The 18,921-nt window shown below is 39.2% G+C and overlaps 1 protein-coding gene across 1 annotated transcript; it reads left to right on the forward strand.

The window, feature by feature from the left end:
* The first annotated feature begins 9,470 nt into the window (after positions 1-9,470).
* On the forward strand, positions 9,471-18,811 carry LOC137261032 (transmembrane protein 101-like). The gene is made up of 3 exons (XM_067798690.1): positions 9,471-9,651; positions 13,335-13,515; positions 16,451-18,811. Exons 1-3 carry the CDS (start codon positions 9,536-9,538, stop codon positions 16,922-16,924), a joined length of 771 nt encoding a protein of 256 aa, XP_067654791.1. The 5' UTR covers positions 9,471-9,535; the 3' UTR covers positions 16,925-18,811.
* Positions 18,812-18,921: the final 110 nt, after the last annotated feature.

Consider the following 18,921-nt stretch of genomic DNA (forward strand, 5'->3'; position numbering starts at 1 on the left):
ACTGTTCCAACTATTTGGTCAGACAGATTGTACCCCACACCATGTTTGGGCCACCCCACGAGTTTCCGTCAACAATAGACCTATTGGAAAACAGATCCCCACGCCTTCAGAATACTCTCACTCTGCCATCGACTGTAGAAACACAGGGGTATTCTCCCACGTGGTGCCTCGTTTGTTACACAAATCACATCTTTCAGCAAGACAATGCTCGTGGCATCCAAACACTACAATAACATAGACTCTTGATTTGAGGCTGTCATTTTAATCATATATATTATCATACAGTTCTTATTGCCATTACTGTTAACAAAAGTTGTAGATTTTATGTTCCCAAGACTATTGGGAAACGGTTTTGAACCGGTTTAGGGAAGCGGTAGATCCGGTTTTGAACTGGTCTTGAGCAACCCATTCTTGTCGTAGCAGGCGATCAACGGTATCAAGTGGTCAGGCTCGCAGACAATGTTGACACATATCGCCCCATTCCAATGTGTAGATCAATGCTTATTTTGCTGATCGGTGGAATGCCTCGACTCGATTTATTTAATCCGTATAGTTGGAATATTGATGAGTGCGGCGTTAAACAACAACCAAACTGATTTCTGATAAATGCTTCAAATGTGTGGGGGTGGGGCTAGTTCCATATCATTTATAAAAGTAGTGGATATTCCATTTTGCGAGCATACCACTAGCCAATGCCAATGCATATGAGAAAAAAGTATATCCATACTGATGAAACATTTCCAAATGAATGGAATATATTGACGCATTTCCCTTAATTTCTCTTCACATGTTTCCTCTTTCGCTTAGTCATTTGCATTTTATCAAATCTTGTAATTCAATTATGTACAATGGAAGACCTGTATGGTATGCGAGGTGTAATGGATTTTCCATTTCCATGTCCAAATACTCCAACCTAACCTCTACCTTCACAACAGCTGAACGGTGACGTATACCCTTCAAGCCTGTCATTGTATTCATTTCCTAGTTCCCGCTACCGCCAAAGGATCTGGGGACATTACAGGTCATGTCAGGACGACCTTTCTCGAAGCTTCACCGTCCAATTTTATAACTAATGGGAAGGCTATGGCAACATTAGCCAATCAGAAAGCAATGTTTGTGCATGCATCACATGTGACTGACATGTGACTGACGGCATCCCCCCTTATTTCTGCACGTTACTGTCAAAGCGAGCTGTTGCAAGAAGCGACCCTCCTTCCGTGGGATCTGAGACCCATGTGTTACAATATCTTATCCTGGACATGGGGTACATGACGATATTAGACACTGTATTTCAGGAAATTAAGGGACTTTTTTGGGGGGTGGGTGGCATATTTCTGTAGCCGACTGATCGTTAACATATGTTGATATATTGCTGAAATGTTTATATGTATTCCGGTGAACATAATACACAATGACAGCTCATTTCTGTCTAGTTTTGATGCTGTATCTGTACACAAAGTCGCTACGTTAAGATATAATGGAAGGAGGTGGGACGATGACAGCATGAAGGTCCTTTAAACGCACGTGTCCGTGCGTGCGGGTGTTGTGGGGTTTGGGTATATGGGGGCTGGGGTTAATAACGGGAATCGATCGTCAGGCTCGCTTATCCAAACTGCTTACACTGGTCATGCTATTGATCACTGGATTGTCAGGTCCAGGCGCGATCATTTGCAGACCGCCACTGAATATTGATGAATGCCGCGTAAAACAACGAAGCAACCAGTATATATTACAACGTACCCTACTGACCTTTCCCACAATTTCGCCCTCTTTGCATACCGAAAGTTATCTTCAGTCATAGTTCCATTCACCGTTATCAGCATCAGGTTTTCAACCATAATAGGCACACCTGGCCGTGCATAAGCCAATAGTACATGTGCAAATGCGATAGGTCACTTGTATGAGAAGACAAAAGCATTATTCAAATGAGTTTCTGAACTGTTTTGTCCAAGTGCCATCGACCCATGTCATCGTTCCGATGCACTTTGGTAAAAGCCACGTGATCGGATATGGCGCGAACAAACGTAAAAACAGAATCGGACCCACAGTCTCTGATATCCGGCTTGCCCAGGGTCCCAACTCAACAAGTGAGGGACCGTGTCAATTTTTCCATGTGTGGTACCGAATTTTGAGTCACGTGTTGACACCACCTAGAGACGAAGTGCATCTGAACATTGGTCTCATCAGTAGGTACTTATATCAACATGCAGGTTCGCCTCCCTAACCGGCTGGTGCAGAAGCTACAAAGGGTTAAATACGCAGCAGCATGTTTCGAAACAGTAGAAAAGGCGATACCATTTCATTTATTTAACAACTTGTCAGAAAGAATCCTGTACGTGGTTCTTGTATTTAAATGTGTAAATGGACAAGCTCCCGTGTATTCCACATGTCGGACCAGTGCGGATGCTGATTGCACCTTCGAAATGAAGACACTTCCTGTAGAACGAGATCCAATGTCGCATACGATCACGGTTTTCAAATTTGATGACGTCACATTGTAGAATAGATACTCTTTTTCCATTTGGAGCCGGGCGCTTTGGTCATCATGAAACCAGTCATTGTTAGCGCCTTTGACCCCAAGGTGGTCACAAGGAATTACCAACTCTGTCTCACAGTCCCCGAAGCACATTATTTCCCCACTGCCAAGACCTCTTTGCAATGCTAAACCTTTACATGAAGCAACTCTAGATTTTCCCAGGTTCAGGATCTCTGATCTCCATGGGGCTCCCTTTCAGTTTATATGGCTTAGTTTGTTACTATCAAACAGTGTTTGCAATAGTTTAATTTACCAGCTGGCCACCAGGGCCTGCTGCTACATGCAGGCTTCAAAATCAACAGGTCCTGAATCAAATCTGCAGGGCCATGTGGTTAAAGTCAAAACAAAAAACTAAAACCAAAACAGACTTCATTGTACACAGATTCACACTGATTCTACATACTAAAGCGAAGCCTATTGCACACGGAGGTTTTATTTGTTAGACTGTTGTTGACATTCCAACGCGCTGAAATACCAGGAAGTGAAACTTAAGTTATCGCAACATGGATCATGGATGATTACCGAGCGTTAATAAAGGGCAAACGGGGAAACATCCCAGTTGAAAAATAATTGACAGATGATTTACATAAGGGCCCGCACATATCTGAAACTCCCGGCCCGATACAATAACAACCGGCGCTGGGCCTCCGGGCCAGCGGTTATTTCGAACGCTGCTATCAAAACTACATATATTCAGAGACTAAGCATTAGTCACGGCCAGCAACTTCTGGTTTACATATATATTGTTTACGAACAAGAGAAAAGTCCGGTCACATGGTATGCACATTAGCTATTTACAGTCATGTTACTTCCTAGACATCACAGCGCCGGAGTGAGTGATCGATGTAGACTACTGATGTATTCATACGCACGGATATTATTTAACAATGCTTAAAACACGTTTCAGCCATTTTTAGCGATCAGAATCAACATCCTTCCGTATGAACCGCTGTATGAAGTCTCAGACACGTCAGGGTTTTGTTTTATATACTTATATATGTAGGAGTCTGACAGTGGATCGACTGATGTTAGCATTCTGGTGTGGCTGGAAATACATAGTGCGACATGTATACTCAATGTATGTGCGTTTGGTATGATAAAACAATGGGATATCCATTGGCGGTTCCATGGAGTTTAGTTGAAAATGGCTAAAGACCACATTTAAGTTAATGTTTTACACTGGCAGACTCGAGGTAAGGTTCATGGGATTAGAACACCCCACACAACCCTACCCACCCCACCCACTACCACTTAGGTGTTGATAAACATTGTGGGCATATGAATAAAATACATGTACGGTAAATCAGCTGCACAGCATGTAAGACAACCGTGTATTGTGTTCCTCCATGGACTGGTTGTCAGTTGCGAACTCGAGACAGTCGTGTCTCGTTCATGAGTCGTGGTGTCCGCTTTGTGTCTACTACTATCGTGTTGCTGGGAGCTCATTAGCCGACGTGGCTATACAAGTAATCAAGTCGTTATTTCACTGCAGGCAACGTACACATGATCAGAAACACATATAGTATGCTTTTCTTGTGTAAATAATACAGTTTATTATTTTATATATATATAAACTATATGAGTGTGGGTTTTCGCTGGAAAACACTGAGCACCGACGCATTAGAAATGCAGACATCAAATATCTCCATAATCCTGTCAGTGGAGTGAGAGCAATCAAAGGAAGAATCTGGGTCGGTAGTATTTTGGAACACTTCTGTTCAAAGTGACATTAAGAATAAACATAACTTGTTTTCAGAATCTGTGCATATACATTTGCAAAAAAAAACAAAAAAAACATTTCGTATACATCAATAAAGTGGTAAGATATTCATATAATAAAGGTGTGGCAAACATTTGCGCTAAAGGCGTCCATTCTCAGTACAAGGTCTGGAATTTTGGAGCAATATATTTCTGAACGTTAAAATTGCCTGTAATGATTTTCAGCATTTTTTTTTTAGTCTAACTTGTTCAGTGCTTTGAATATGAATAAATGTTTTAGCACTGAAAATTATACGATTCTTGAGAATTGGCGTGCTTGGAGGACCAGTTAATATAGTTTGCTCTGTCACTGAAACGCATACTGACTACATACTGTTAAAATATTGATAAATATAAATATAACTGTCTGACATGTGTGAATGTTCTTACTTTGATACTGTTCTTGAAGACATCAACCAGATTATAAATAAAAACATCAGCTAATTACAAATACACAATTTAGTGTGAAATTCGGGAATCTCTTGCCAAGAAAGGAAATCTTACCAATATCTTGTTATGCCATCAGTGCCTGACGTTAACGGCAGTAAGTAAAGGATATACAGTTGTTACTTTCTTCTACGGTGGTATTACATCCTGTCTAGATATTCTTTGCTGCCATTTTCGAAAACGATATCAAATTCAATTTTGTACCCAAAAGCTAAAAGTTGTTGTTTACTCCATGTTAGGTTATGGAATGGCTAGATTTGATAATTGACACAGGGTGTGTGAAATCATCAATTCCTCGCAGGAAGGTGGATAAACTACATCAGAGCATCATTAAATTATTGAACAACAACGGGTTTTTTTTCCAGTTAAGAAGGTAGCTTAGTTAGAGGAACAGACCAACTGTGCATTCGTAACCACTCGTCTTTTTCCGTGACCTACAAGAATGACACGAGTAGTTACGAATGACCAATTGTGATATGCATGGGTTTGGCAGAAGGATCGGTCGCGTAGGAATTCACTAGGTTACTGTCTGTACGCACTCTGAGTATTTCAGTTTTTCATCTTAGAACGAATCCGTTGTTCTGACACAATAAAACAAACATCAGCTAGAATTTTAGTTACACGAGTTAGACAGGACATGGTGTTGTCAGTCCACATACAAGAATACACAACCAGTCCTGGGAAATTGCTCTCAGTGTTGATTTAAAATGAATAACCTTTTTCAAATTTTCTATCCATAAATTTCTACTTTAATCATGGGATTTTATAACTGACCATACAAATTTTGTTCAAAATTGAGCCACTGGTTCTTAATCTTTACTTAACAAATATCCTGAAATTTCCACTACACAAGCACCTCTGATATAGCCACATACCTTATCATAATTCAGTACACATATATATAAGCTATTGTCATACCTTTCATATTCTGCTGATTGAACAGTTTTAACATATTGTGCTGATTAAATCTGTCTGGGTCTCTATTCATACAGCCCATGCTTGCCATAACAGGCGACAAAGCTTGTCGTAAGAGGCGACTGATGGGATCGGGTGGTCAGGCTCGCTGACTTGGTTGACACGTGTCATCGGTTCCCAATTGCGCAGATCGATGTTCATGCTGTTGATCATTGGATTACCTGGTCCAGACTCGATTATTTACAGACCGCCGCCATATAATATTGCTTGAATATTGCTGAGTGCGGCGTCAATTCAACTCAATATATTACTTTTGTTACTTTACAACGGAAAGTGACTTGCAGAAAGTAACCTGTCCTGACTAATTCTACACTTGCCTTAATTTACAACATTATCAAGAGTAATAAATAGCAAAGAAGGGTAACTCTACTATATTATTATTGTGAAATCTATTAGCTACACTTTGAGTTGATATTAAATTGAAATCAAAGTTTATTGTAGTTTGAAACCATAAGAGGAAATTATCTAGTAGCCCACGGACAAGTAAGATATCAATCTTATTTGACTGCTAAAAAACTGAAAACTGACTTGTCTCGGGCGTCGGGGCGATGAGATTTTTTTAAGCCCTCCATACAACTTTCGAGTTAAACTTAGGTAGCCCTCGTGTGTACTCGTCAGTGTGAAATTCTCCATGCATTTTGTCAAAACAAAGGCAAGAGTACAAAATGAATACAATTTTGTGTATGATCATGTAATGGAATAATAAGGAAAAATATGAGCATTCAATACCACTGCCTGCTGAACATATGTCAGTAACTTTCATATTTCTGACATAACATGAGGGTATTGGTCATAAATAGGTTTTACAATATGGCTGTTATGGCAGAAACACTGACAATGTTGACTATTTACAAAAGAAAGTGCCACACATTGCGGTCATAAGAACTACATGTATGTCTAAAGAGAGATGTTATTTTGAATGTATTATTTGTTCGTATTTCGTGGTGTTCAGGGATAAGAGGAGGTAGACTGAAACCAGCTAAATAAATAAGAGCTTAAAGATGGAGATACAGGTAGTTATTTAGTCATACGGCCAAACGAATCTATCATCAAACAATTGTTTGCATATTGTTTGTAAACAAACATGGCCGCCATTAGGCTAACCCCTATCCCGTAAACATCTCACCCAGCCCCTCTCTGACATGGCGTACCGCATCAAAATATTTCCGGGCACAAAAATGTTCAACTAATACACAGATATTCTTCAGTTAATTAGAAACAACATCCTTCCACCAATAACTTGTTGTGAAACCCTTGTAACTCTATCACTCTGAAAACTCATCCTCTGCCTAAGACTGCCACCATGACGTCACTGGTTTTGTCACAAGCCGACATTCTACATCGTCATTCTGTAGGTATTCTCAGGTTCAGCATATGGTGCATTCCACTTCAACATTTCGAATGAGTCCTCTCTTAGTCGACCTCCTGTTCCAAAGAGGCGTATTCTTCCCATTGACACCGATTCCGACTAGAGTTATCGTTCTTGGGATGAGGTGACTGTCTAGTATAGTCGAGAATGTGTAGCAAGTCTAGATTTCCACAACGGCTTGTTTTCATTATATTTCATGGTGTTTTTTCTTAATAAACACTTATTTTTCTGTACAATATGTTCATATGAGAGACTAGCTGTTAGTGTAGTAGTTATTCGTCACCACACTCTGACAACAGAGTTGTCCACGCCGTGTCAGTGATCTATATCTGGTGGTCACCGACACTGGGATTTGAGATCACGACCAGATTCACGTGGTCCCTCACACCAGCATGACACATCAGAGAGCACATACTGGTGTGTGGAAACATTTGCGGAGGCTGATTATATGTCATCAGCATACCGACCTATATCTCACGGCCATGTTTTCGATGGCGCTTATCACTGTTCACGTGTCCGTGGTGATACCAAGATGGACAAATGGTCAGTATGTGTCGTGTTCACGTCCTTTCCAGTTGTGTTATCACCATGTCGCTGCGTGTTAACATCATCACTGTTTCAGTTTACCTGGTACGAAGTGCTCTTGCTTTGCGGCGATATCGTATGGATATCTTAAGACGGTTTAAGTGGAAAGTGCGGTTGGGGGCTTTCTAGTAGCGGTCGGGCCGACTGCCTAAGCTGTAGTGACGCGTCCCTTGGGCATGCCAGACACCAATGATTGCAATCGTAACGGCTTTCCGTGACCTACAAGAAGATCATCCGGCTTGCCGGAATGACACGAGCAGCACTAAACGAATGCTGTGATATGGATTCGATACATCTTCCACAAACACGACCAGTGTACTAAAGACATTTCTCAGTCGATACCGGGGAAAAACACTGCCATAAAGTTGGAGTTTGGGTTGGTGAGTTGGGTGTGTCTATCGGCACGTACTGCTTTCCAAGCTAGGTGGGAATTTCCCAAAGGTTTGAATAATAAACAGAATGTCAAGCTTATCTGCGTCATCCCACGCTCATCCTGTCATCGTGCGATGGCGTCCTGATCACCGGCATCGTACGATGGATTACACCCGGTGCTTCACTCTCCTACCCCGGGTTCCATGCGGCTAGCCAGCATACATCCTCGATATCTCCAGGGTATGCGTTCCGATAACTCTCCACTATATAGTTGGGAGTTATCGGAACCTATACCCTGGAGATATCGAGGATGGCCAGCATAGTGTCTCTGCCACAAGCCAGAAAGATTCGTCACATCTTTCACAGTCCAGTCAATATTGTGTACAAATTTCATAACTGTTTTATTTTTGATGAGTCTACACATCTAATTAAACATCTTTGTTAAAATGGTTCAGTTTCACAGAGAAATTATCCAAAAACTTGTAACACTATTTCGATCTGCGTGGCGACCCTTTGTTTAAATGGGTTGCACGGTACACCAGAGACCATATTATATGGTCTCTGGGTACACGTTCTGTCATCGAAGCCTAATGGGTAGCAAATGATACAGTCGGTTTGAAATATAAACATGTATCGTCATAAACACTACTGACGCAGTAGTAGAAAACTATTTACGTAACAGTGCAAAACATTATGAAAACCTCGTCGAATCGCTTGACTTATGACAGTCTCAGCATATTAATCACTGTGCGCATTTGTTTACAAACAAGGGAAAAGTCCGGTCACGCGATATGCAAATTAGCCAGTGGCAGTAATGTTATGCTAAGTCATCACTGCGCTGGAGTGTGCCGGTGCTTTAGATACTCAATAACCAACACAACTGGCCAACACATGATGTTTATCTCCTAAATGAATTACATAAGTAAGATCGCCGACATCCTGTGATGAATTACGAAGAACATCGATTCCGGACTCTAGGGGGGAATTGTCCTTGATTGTCCAAATTTCTCAGTACTTGGGCAGCTTGTCCAAAAAGCTTATATATATGCCTTCCTGTCGCCGAATCTGCGTGTGTTCGTTAAAAACTACATAAGAAAATGTTTCGAGAGCTACTTGACCTTATCATATCTATGGGCGGGCTTGTGGTAGATTAATAAGTTTGAAACAAGCCTAAAAGAACCATCTGCGGGAAACAATAATCAAACGCTCATATGAAGTGTTAAATGTTACCAATAAAAGTCGATCACAATAGTATATAATCTAACAATATAACAATATATACAGTCTTAAAGATAAATACCCCTCTGAAACGTTTCATTTATAAGTCGTTCATTCATTCATTCATTCCACAGTCGCGGGTGCAGGAATCGTCAGGTCATCAGGTGAGTATTACATCACTATACAGTCCAAAGGCCAACACCACTGTTTACAACTACGCTATCAACCTCTTGCAAAGTTCAGGGGCGGATAACTCTCATTGCTGAACATCCAACATGGCCACTGTCAACACTTGGGTAGCGAGAGTGGCTGATTTTTTGTTGGGGAAATTCCCCTTCATTAATGCTCTATCATTTCTTATGCTTCTTGCTGAAAGAGCAAAAAGTGAAAGGTATTCCCACTGTTAACTATTATGTCACATGTATAATGCAACATGATTCATATACTGCACCGCGTCAGCAGGCATACCGGTACTGGGACACGCTATTTCAAGGCATTTCAATCCGGACTGATCTCATTCTTGAAATGACAGTGAGAGTGAATTTATCATAGGATCAAATAATTCCTTTCACGATATCAAAATGATGATGGATTCTCCTTTAGATCAAATCCCTTATGGCAGAAATGTGCAAGTAAACATTAAGTTCGAATGAAATTCTAAGCGAGCTGAATTCGACGTTCTGGTGATTTCGACGATTGCATTGCTAGCGCTGTATCGAGGAAGTACGTGCGCGATCGGAGTGCACAAACAGTTTCATCGGTAGGGCGAATGATCAGTTCCTGTCGTGAGATATTTTATTGACAATTGAAATCAAGAAATTAAGTTATGTAAAGAGCAAATAAACAACAATATTATTTACCCTCGATCGTTAATACCACTTCAGATGCAAAATCAATTGCCTGTATAACAAAAAATAGCGAGCAAAATTCAACAAGATCAGTTGTCTGCAAGTGACAGGTTAGGTATGAATCAGGAAGCCACGTGATCAAAACACTCTCTTGCAGTGTGGAGGGAAAAGTATGGCTCACCATTGAAAACACATACAAAAATACAAGGATGTGACAAGCGACTGCAGTTTCACTGATACGATGTTTTAAACGCTATTTTTGTTGGAAACACATGAAACTATTTTGTGAAATAGATGAATATACCTTTATCACTCAAGGTTAGCAAAATCAAAACTGAAAATGATATTAAGGATAAAAAATATGTTTTTGTCTTATACCGTCGAAAACCCTTAACACTGGGATATATCAGCGCAGTCCGAAAATGTCAGAGTATTCACCAAAAAAAGGGTGCGTGCGTGCGTGTGTGTGTTACGTTTAGAATTGATGTTTTTGTTCGTATTAGATTTTGACATTTTTTTGTATAAATATACAGCTAATGTTATGTCCAAAATAAAATTTGCACAACTCATTCAACTTAAAGGGGCACTGATGCGGAGCGAATAATGCTTCTCGCCAACGGTCTTATTACGAAAGCAGACCGCAAATTGGTCAGCGCCCACTCCTTCGACCGTGACGGACAAAGGAACTGGGCTCCTGTCCATATTAGCAGAATTTCTTCACCTAAACAGTCAGGAGGCCGGATGCCCATCACATGCCATTTGTTTAAAATATCCATGATATTCCTTGTCTGATCGTAACCATATATCCCAGCAGTGTAGTTCTTTTCGGATGCTTGGATGGTATACTTACTGATCCAATTTGATCCTATTTCTGTGTTTTTAACCTCGATATTTAATCATGTTACATGCAAATATGATGTCTACAGGCACGTAGCAAGCTATTTGTTTCAGTACGGAAGATTGCAAAGCTTTATATTTAGGTAGTTTTGAGTGTTGGTTGAGCTGTGATAGCAAATAGTATACGTAAATTTTGGTAGCTATAGTAGCTACAATGGTTTATTATTTATGATAATAAAACACACAGTTGATTTATTTGAATTCGTAAACAAAAAAAAAGATGACTTTGCCTTTGGTAGAGAAATCTGAAAATTGTCTTACGTTAAAAAAAACTTATTTCACCTATTTACCCAAGTACACAGCAAATGCCTGTATGTATTCCTTATGTAACGAAATTCCGTTGGTATCCACAAAACAGTTTCGGCCCATAAGTGTTTTCAGGCTGCATGCCACACAGAAATTACATCTTCCTTGCTGTAACTCGCGTTTGATGGTGTAAACCTACACGTGTTATTTGTCATCATTCTCTGGATGGTCAATTCATGAATTTATAACAGGTATAATTAGTAGCAACACCACTTCGGTTACTCAACAAAGGTTCCCATTTGGCATTTCTCCTGTCTGGAGTGAATACTCAACATTACAAATTAAGGTCTGTAGTGGCAAATGTATTGTATGTTATGTAATATGTGCATGTAAGTGATGCAAGACGGTTTATCAGCTGAGTTACAAAAACAAACATCGATCAAAGGATTAACCGATAACACACTGATTGCTTAATTACTTTTATCTTCTAGCGGATTTGTCAAAAGGCAGTGTGTGTAGATGACTAAACCCTGTCGTAAAGTGTGAGTGCAAAAACAACATCCTCCCTTCAAAGCATTAACCACCCTTGCGGTGATTGATTGATTGCTCAATATTGGTTAACTAAATTACTTAGAATAGTGGACATCATACAATTAGTTGCCAGGTGTGCTATCTTGGGAGACCAATGAGAGGTTTATCTAGTTTTCACCAACGAAAGACGTGAAATGATGTGTTACTTTTTCGCAAATGAGACAGTTGTAAGACACGCGACACAGAGCAGGATTATTTACCAGCTGCAGATGAATGGAATACGATTTCTTTTACGTGGATATTGATGGATACATTCCTGGACAAGGTAGTAGCCTGACATTGTTGCTATAAAATTAGTCTGTTTTACATTCATTATTTGCATTTTGTTTTAATTTATTTGCTGTAGCATTCAGCAGAATCTGTATGACAGAAAACACACACTAGATCGCGTATGTGTGTGAAATAGGATCCACATTGGCAATCTATACAATGTATAAATGTTGCTGTTATGTTAGAAATTTACTATGAGTATAAGCAAATCGTGTGTTCTTTTATTAGTTTTCAGAATCATACAAATATGACAATAAACTAATTAGGGTTATGAGACAAAATATAGAGACGTACATTGGCTTCGTTATTTTTCCGTCCTAATAGTTTTTTACCATTTCCACCACTGGCAGATGATTAACCTTCAAAGTGTTTCATTTGTTTTCATAATACATTTGTAATGAAGTACAAATGACTTCACCTCAGTTGATCTGTCTATAATTAAACTATCAATTGTGCTTACGGACTGCGCAGCAGAGGTCACGAACCAGTCACGAATTCTGGGATATCATCCGGGTACTCACGGGAGAAAAACAATAACAAAAGTTTACACCAGTCCACGGAAATTGCTCCGCATCAGTGCCCCTTTAAACCATTTCATCACTCATTACTACATAAACATGTCTGTATGAACTTTCTGTATTTAATGACACTGAAATAATACAAAAAGTATAATACTTTAATGGATCACAACTACTCTGTTTATTGTGATGCGATGTTTTGGTGTGGCTTCTTATACTGTTGTCAAGCAAGAGTAAAGTAATACAGCACTGAACTGACATCTATACATGTAACAGGGATTAAAACAAAAAGACAACATATATTCGCTCTTATTGTTTTACATATGTAAGTATATCATGTCATTAAATGTTTCCATGATGACTGCCATATCATATACGTCTATAGCTGTGTTAGTTTCCTATCTAGTATGCTCTAAACATCCATGATTAAAGAGGGTATTACATCTAATGCCTGTCAGGATGAGTGCTGTCAGTGCTGTCCTACTGGACTATCTGGTCCCAACTCAAGTATTTGCACACCGCCGACACATAGCTTGAATTTTGCTGTGTGCAGCGTTAAACAACAAACCAACCAACCACCAATTTTTTGTAAAGTTTGTGGTGGAAGAGATGAGACAAATCTATGGTAGTGAATAGGTCAGGTGTTTATAGTAGAAAAACAGATCACATAAAGTGGAATTTTTAAAAATCAATCCTTGTTTCAGTGTACCCCCGTTACCCCCACAACTGATCTATGCTCATATAGGAGGGTTCCTCATCTGTGGTTTCCTCATGTCCTCTCGCATGGCCAAGAAGGAGGCTTCACTGGTGTATGCAGGCCAGCTCATATTCTTCTCCTACAACTTCTACCACAACAAGAAGCTCAACTACGGCCAGTGGCAGAGAGTAAGGCTTCTGGTTTCCTTGTTGCAGACATTGTTAAGAGTAATTTTCCAACATCGAACATCATCAACTCGGCAATCAGTACTGAATTTTATGTGAAACAATACTGGTGCAGAACTATCTCTGTCAATGTAAACATGTAAGGACAACAACATTAGCTTAACCCTTGCTCTGTCAACATCAGCAGCGTAACTTTAGGTCTCTCATCACCAAAAGCTTAACCCTTGCTGTCAGTACCTGTAGGTTAACTCTAGCTCCCTCATTACCAAAAGCTTAACTCTTGCACTGTCAACACCAGTAGCCAAATTCCTGCTCAGTCAGCACAAGTAGCTTAACCCTTGTTCTGTCAACACATATAGCTAAACTGTAGCTCTGTTAACAGCAGTTTCATAACCCTTGGTTTGTCAACAGCAGTTGCTTAACCTTTGTTCTGTCAACACCAGTAGGTTAACTCTAGCTCTCTCATCACCAAAAGCTTACCCCTTGCTATGTCAACACCAGCAGCTTAAAGTACCAACACAAATAGCCATAACAGTTTGAAATATATTAATGTCCTAGTTATATGGACAGTCAGTGTTATCTTTTCAAATTGCATACATATTGTGTAACTGCAAACCATGTTCATAATATAAAGTGTGCCAGAATATATCTCCAAGATTTGAGTAGGAATGGTTTCAGTCGATCACGAAAAGGTGGTTTGGTTTTTCTGTTTGAGAATGTATGTTCACCTCGGGTGAATTTATGTAATTGTAAGACACAGTATCAGCTTAAGTGGAATTGAGTGGCCAGCTGACAAAGTTACCTACCTTTATGGTCTTTTTGTAGAAGTATATACAGGTATGGACATAGTGGCTGGGAAGATGCCATGATAAATATATAACTTTATTGATAAAGCTATAAACACAATCTCCTGTTACATGTTCATAAATGCCGATTTAATTCAACTTTATAAGTAAAAATGATAATATTAATGAAAAAGATTTATATGTTTTATGAAATGTGAAGGCACACATATCTAAAGGAATTGTCTTGGAATATAAATATTGATTGGCCAGGTGCACGTTTGTCAGAAATGTTTTATGATTCATTATCATTGTTTTCAATAATAACATCAATTCAAATTCGATTAAAACATGTTGTGATGACAGGACATCAAACTCAAACAATATTTATACAAAAAATGTTTAAAAATGTATAAGTCAGGTCATGTCTTAATGTCGACAAACCTTATATCCATATTATAATAGTTCCATACGAAAAAGCAATCTTTTTGCACCTTTCATTGTATACTTATGAAAGAAATAGTTACATAATCATAAACAAAGTATATTACTCTCCTTAATGAATGTTCAGGTGCTGTGAAATATTATTTTTCATTTATGTTAAATTGATGCCAAGTAGGTGCAAGTGTTGCTCAAAAGAAGATCCACAGTAAAACTGTCAAATAGTTGATATATTCACGACACTTTTTAAATGTTTAAACCATTCATTTTATATTTATTCAAAAGAGTGTTGAATTCTGCCATAGCAGCCGAGACCTTTTATACAAATAATGGAAATGAGGTTAGCTATATACTAATCAGCAAACCAATGTCGTCTTTTTCCAACATCAAAAAAACGCACAAAACATGCCATGACATCAACTAAAATGTATTATTTTCAGTCATTTCATTTCATTTGAAGATATGGCTGTTACTCCTTTAATAATGACGCAAAATTCATCAAAATACATCTACACAAACAGGAGAATATGGGAATCTATGATCTAACTTAGGCATTGGATAGGGCCATTCAGTTCGCTATTACCTGCTTCCTAATGTAGTACACTGGCATATTTTCTTAGAAATTGTGAAACTACCAAAAGGTATTGGGGAACTTTGTACTGGAATAGTTTGGTTCACCGTGAACAAAACATAACGAAAATAAAGTGTCCCCATATCCACAACAAATTCTCTCCATGTGATCTGAGTTACATTGGCCTAGTGTGAAGAATATCAGAGTTATGAATTTTTATCTTGATGCATGCATGGCCTCTCTGTCAATGTTTGACGTCATGGAAGAAAATCCATTTTTGTCATTTTTTCTTTAGAGCATATTACGTTATGTATTAGCACATGAAGCCATTTGTATACACTTATGTTGTTCAAACATCAGACTGCATTTTCTTTGTTCACACTTTCCTTAAAGGTGACAAATTGAAAAAAATTCATAGCACAGTGCTTTTATCATTACACAATGCCAGTTTAGTAAGTGGTCAAATGCAACATGTCATATTAGGGATTTCACTTTCTTAGTAAAGTACAAGTTCTAGTACATTTTGGTTGAGTCCCCTCCATGATTCGAACCCGCACCCTCAGTGTCAGGCACCTAATCGCCAGCACAGAAAGTCAGCCGCCTAGCCCGCACAGCGATTAGGTACCTGACTCTGAGGGTGCGGGTTCAAATCCCGAATGGGACTCAACCGAAAAAGTATTGAATTTGTACTTTACTAAGAAAGTGAAATGCCTAACATGACATGTGGCAGTGCTTTTATCAGTGCACAGTGAAAAGTGGAGAAATGGCCTTTTGTTAGTGCGTAGCAAAATCTTGATCAACATTTGGCAGTGTCTATTTCTCAAACCGCTGAGGTAGTTGCAATTATATATATAGCAACAGGTAGGAAAATTAATATTCTACATTTCTGTGTAATTTTATAGCCGTATACAACAGGCAGGGGTTAATGGTATGCTCCAAATTTATCATGAGTAGAAGCAACTGTCACAATATTGATAATACTCCTTTCATCCCTTCCAGTGTTCACAGGTGAGTTATGGGCCAGATTACAAATAATGTAAGATAGCTATCTCCTGGGGTATGGTAAGTTAGTAGTGAGGGGGTACTTGTCACGATAGACATCCGTTACTAGTACACCTACCAGTACAATGTGTCTGTGTTTTAGCTTCAGATGGCAGTGCGGCAAGTTGGCTGTGTGGGTGTGTATGTCCTTATGGCCTTCATCCACACCAAGAAGGAGAATCGATCAGAGCCACTTCGCCGTGTTGGTGAGATCATCCTAGGCATCTATCTGTTTGCGTACGCCTATATACTAAACAGCAGCAGCGAGTACAAACGGGGCTTTCTGCACCACTTCCTGGACAGTGATTGGTTGAGATACTTCATCACTCTGGCAATTGTTGCATGTGCATTGTGCTTCCTCTCTGGGTACTTCATTCGTGACATGAGTGTCTGTGCAGTGGTCATGTTGATCCTTGTTACCATGGTGATGGACCTTGACTTTGACTACTGGACACGTCGTGGTGTCCACTTCTGGAACCAAGCTCGACTGCTACTGGACAGTCTCACTGCTGTAACAGGATTTGCTTTATTTTCTAGGGTTTTTGAAAACAGAATTAAGACAGAGCATTCTGAATGATGGAACATGTTGAAAACTTTTTCACGCAAGTGCAATTTCCAAGTATTCAGTGAAGTTTTGGTGAATGTATGGTTGTGTTCTGCTCGAATCTTGGCGACAGTGAAACAGTGTGTTTTGAGTGATGTCCTCATGTGCCATCATACCCTTGACCTTTTTAATGTAGATAGGCAGAAAAATTATTATTCAAGCTGTATTCAGATTTATGTACATAGTTCCTAACCATTTGAATGCCTCAATTAAGTATTCAATTTCAGACGTTCCATGACAAATCATGAATTATCTTCATATGTATTGTATGACTCACCAGTGTACCTGGTGACAGAAAGTTGAAAAATAATATTCTAAAAAGCCATAAGGCATAGATAGCTGCAGCATTGTTTCAATCACTTAATTATATTGTCAAAGTTCGTTCAAGATACCTTTGTGGGCAATTTCTTTTGGTGCCACAGATATTGTTTCCATGTTATATTTTCTCCCTTTCTTCAACTATATTACCCCAAATGTTCAAACACTCACCCCTCTATTAACAGACTTTGGTCATTTTTGTTAAACAGTGATACATGGAAATTACCCACTTTAGTCTTCCATGACATCACATGTAAAGATCAGTGTTAAAATTGGTCTTCATTAACCTAGGCTTGTTGTAAGAGGCGACTAACAGGATTTGGTGGTTGACGCATGTAATCGTACCCTACTTGCAAAGATCAATGCTCATGTTGTTGATCACTGGATCCAGTCTACTGTAATGTAGCTCACTCACTTCCATGTCATCATTTTCGTATATTTTCACGTCACCAATAAAAATGTCCCTACAATTCACGTGACTCTATACTTTTTACATTATCAAATTTTATGCTTCAATGTTGAAAGTGAAGAACTGGTGTGGAACAAGAAAACAAAAGCTACATGTTCCTGAAATTGTTTCATCATGCATGCAGAAACTAGCCCACAAGCTGTTGCCGATGAAACTGTTATGGAATCTTTTGTTGAACGTCCTAACAATGAGGTTAATGAAAACTTATGCCTTGTTAGTCTGCTATCAATTTCTGTGTTTAATGTTCTATAAGTTGTATGGGTAATGTTTTTGTTTATTGTTTTGTATGTTTGATCTGACTTGTGTTTGTCCTGACTGTGTGACGTGTTGCTATGTTAACATAAGGTGCTGATGAGCCCTTTGCATGAAATCCTGACTTTTGGTCTTGGAAATGAACCTCTGCCTTGATCGGGAACATGTTGCCATGGTATCACTGACCAATATCATTCATAATTACTGACGTAAATGAACTTTCATGTGTTGTGGTTCTGTTGTACAGAAGTGATAACAATGTCAATACTGAGTATTTTCTGAGTACACAACATACCTTCAACATAATTATTTCATTTTGGATAGTTATAGTCTGGTGTACATTGCAAAACAAGGAAAATGTTGCGGTAATGTTAGAGTGTGGTTATGGACTGTGCCTACACTATGTAGCCAGAGAGTGCTGTTATGGACTGTGCCTACACTGTCTGACCACAGAGTGTGGTTATGGACTGTTATGGACTATGTAGCCAGAGAGTGTTGTTATGGACTGTGCCTACACTATGTAGCCAGAGAGTGTGGTTATGGACTGTGCCTACACCATCTAACCAGAGAGTCTGGTTATGGATTGTCTACACTGTCTAAGCAGACAGCCTGGTTATGGACTGTGCCAACACGGCCTAACCAAACAGCCTGGTTATGGACTGTAACCTATCCGTAGTACTGTTGGTGAGCTCATTGCTTGTGTTTTGTATCAAATCATCACCACTTTGAAAAAATCCATCTGATCTAGCAAACGCTCACTTACTCTTTGTCATAAGGAATGATCATTTTTTGTTTTTAGAAATAAACCATGTTATCTTATAGATATAGACGTTTGTTAGTGTTTGATGAAACCCATATCATACAGCCCATGTGTGACAATGTACAGATCTTACACTCCAAACTTTGTGCTTCATAGTTACACAGAAATGAG

The sequence above is a fragment of the Haliotis asinina genome, chromosome 14, assembly GCF_037392515.1.
Source record: "Haliotis asinina isolate JCU_RB_2024 chromosome 14, JCU_Hal_asi_v2, whole genome shotgun sequence".
In the NCBI taxonomy this organism is placed as follows: Eukaryota; Metazoa; Mollusca; class Gastropoda; order Lepetellida; family Haliotidae; genus Haliotis; species Haliotis asinina.

Bases quoted from the DNA above. Each gene is read 5' to 3' on its own strand.
- LOC137261032 (XM_067798690.1), top strand. From the start codon at position 9,536: ATGGCCACTGTCAACACTTGGGTAGCGAGAGTGGCTGATTTTTTGTTG. The intron at 9,652-13,334 runs GTATTCCCACTG...TCCTTGTTTCAG, and splicing joins GAAAGAGCAAAAAGTGAAAG to TGTACCCCCGTTACCCCCAC. The intron at 13,516-16,450 runs GTAAGGCTTCTG...TCTGTGTTTTAG, and splicing joins ACTACGGCCAGTGGCAGAGA to CTTCAGATGGCAGTGCGGCA.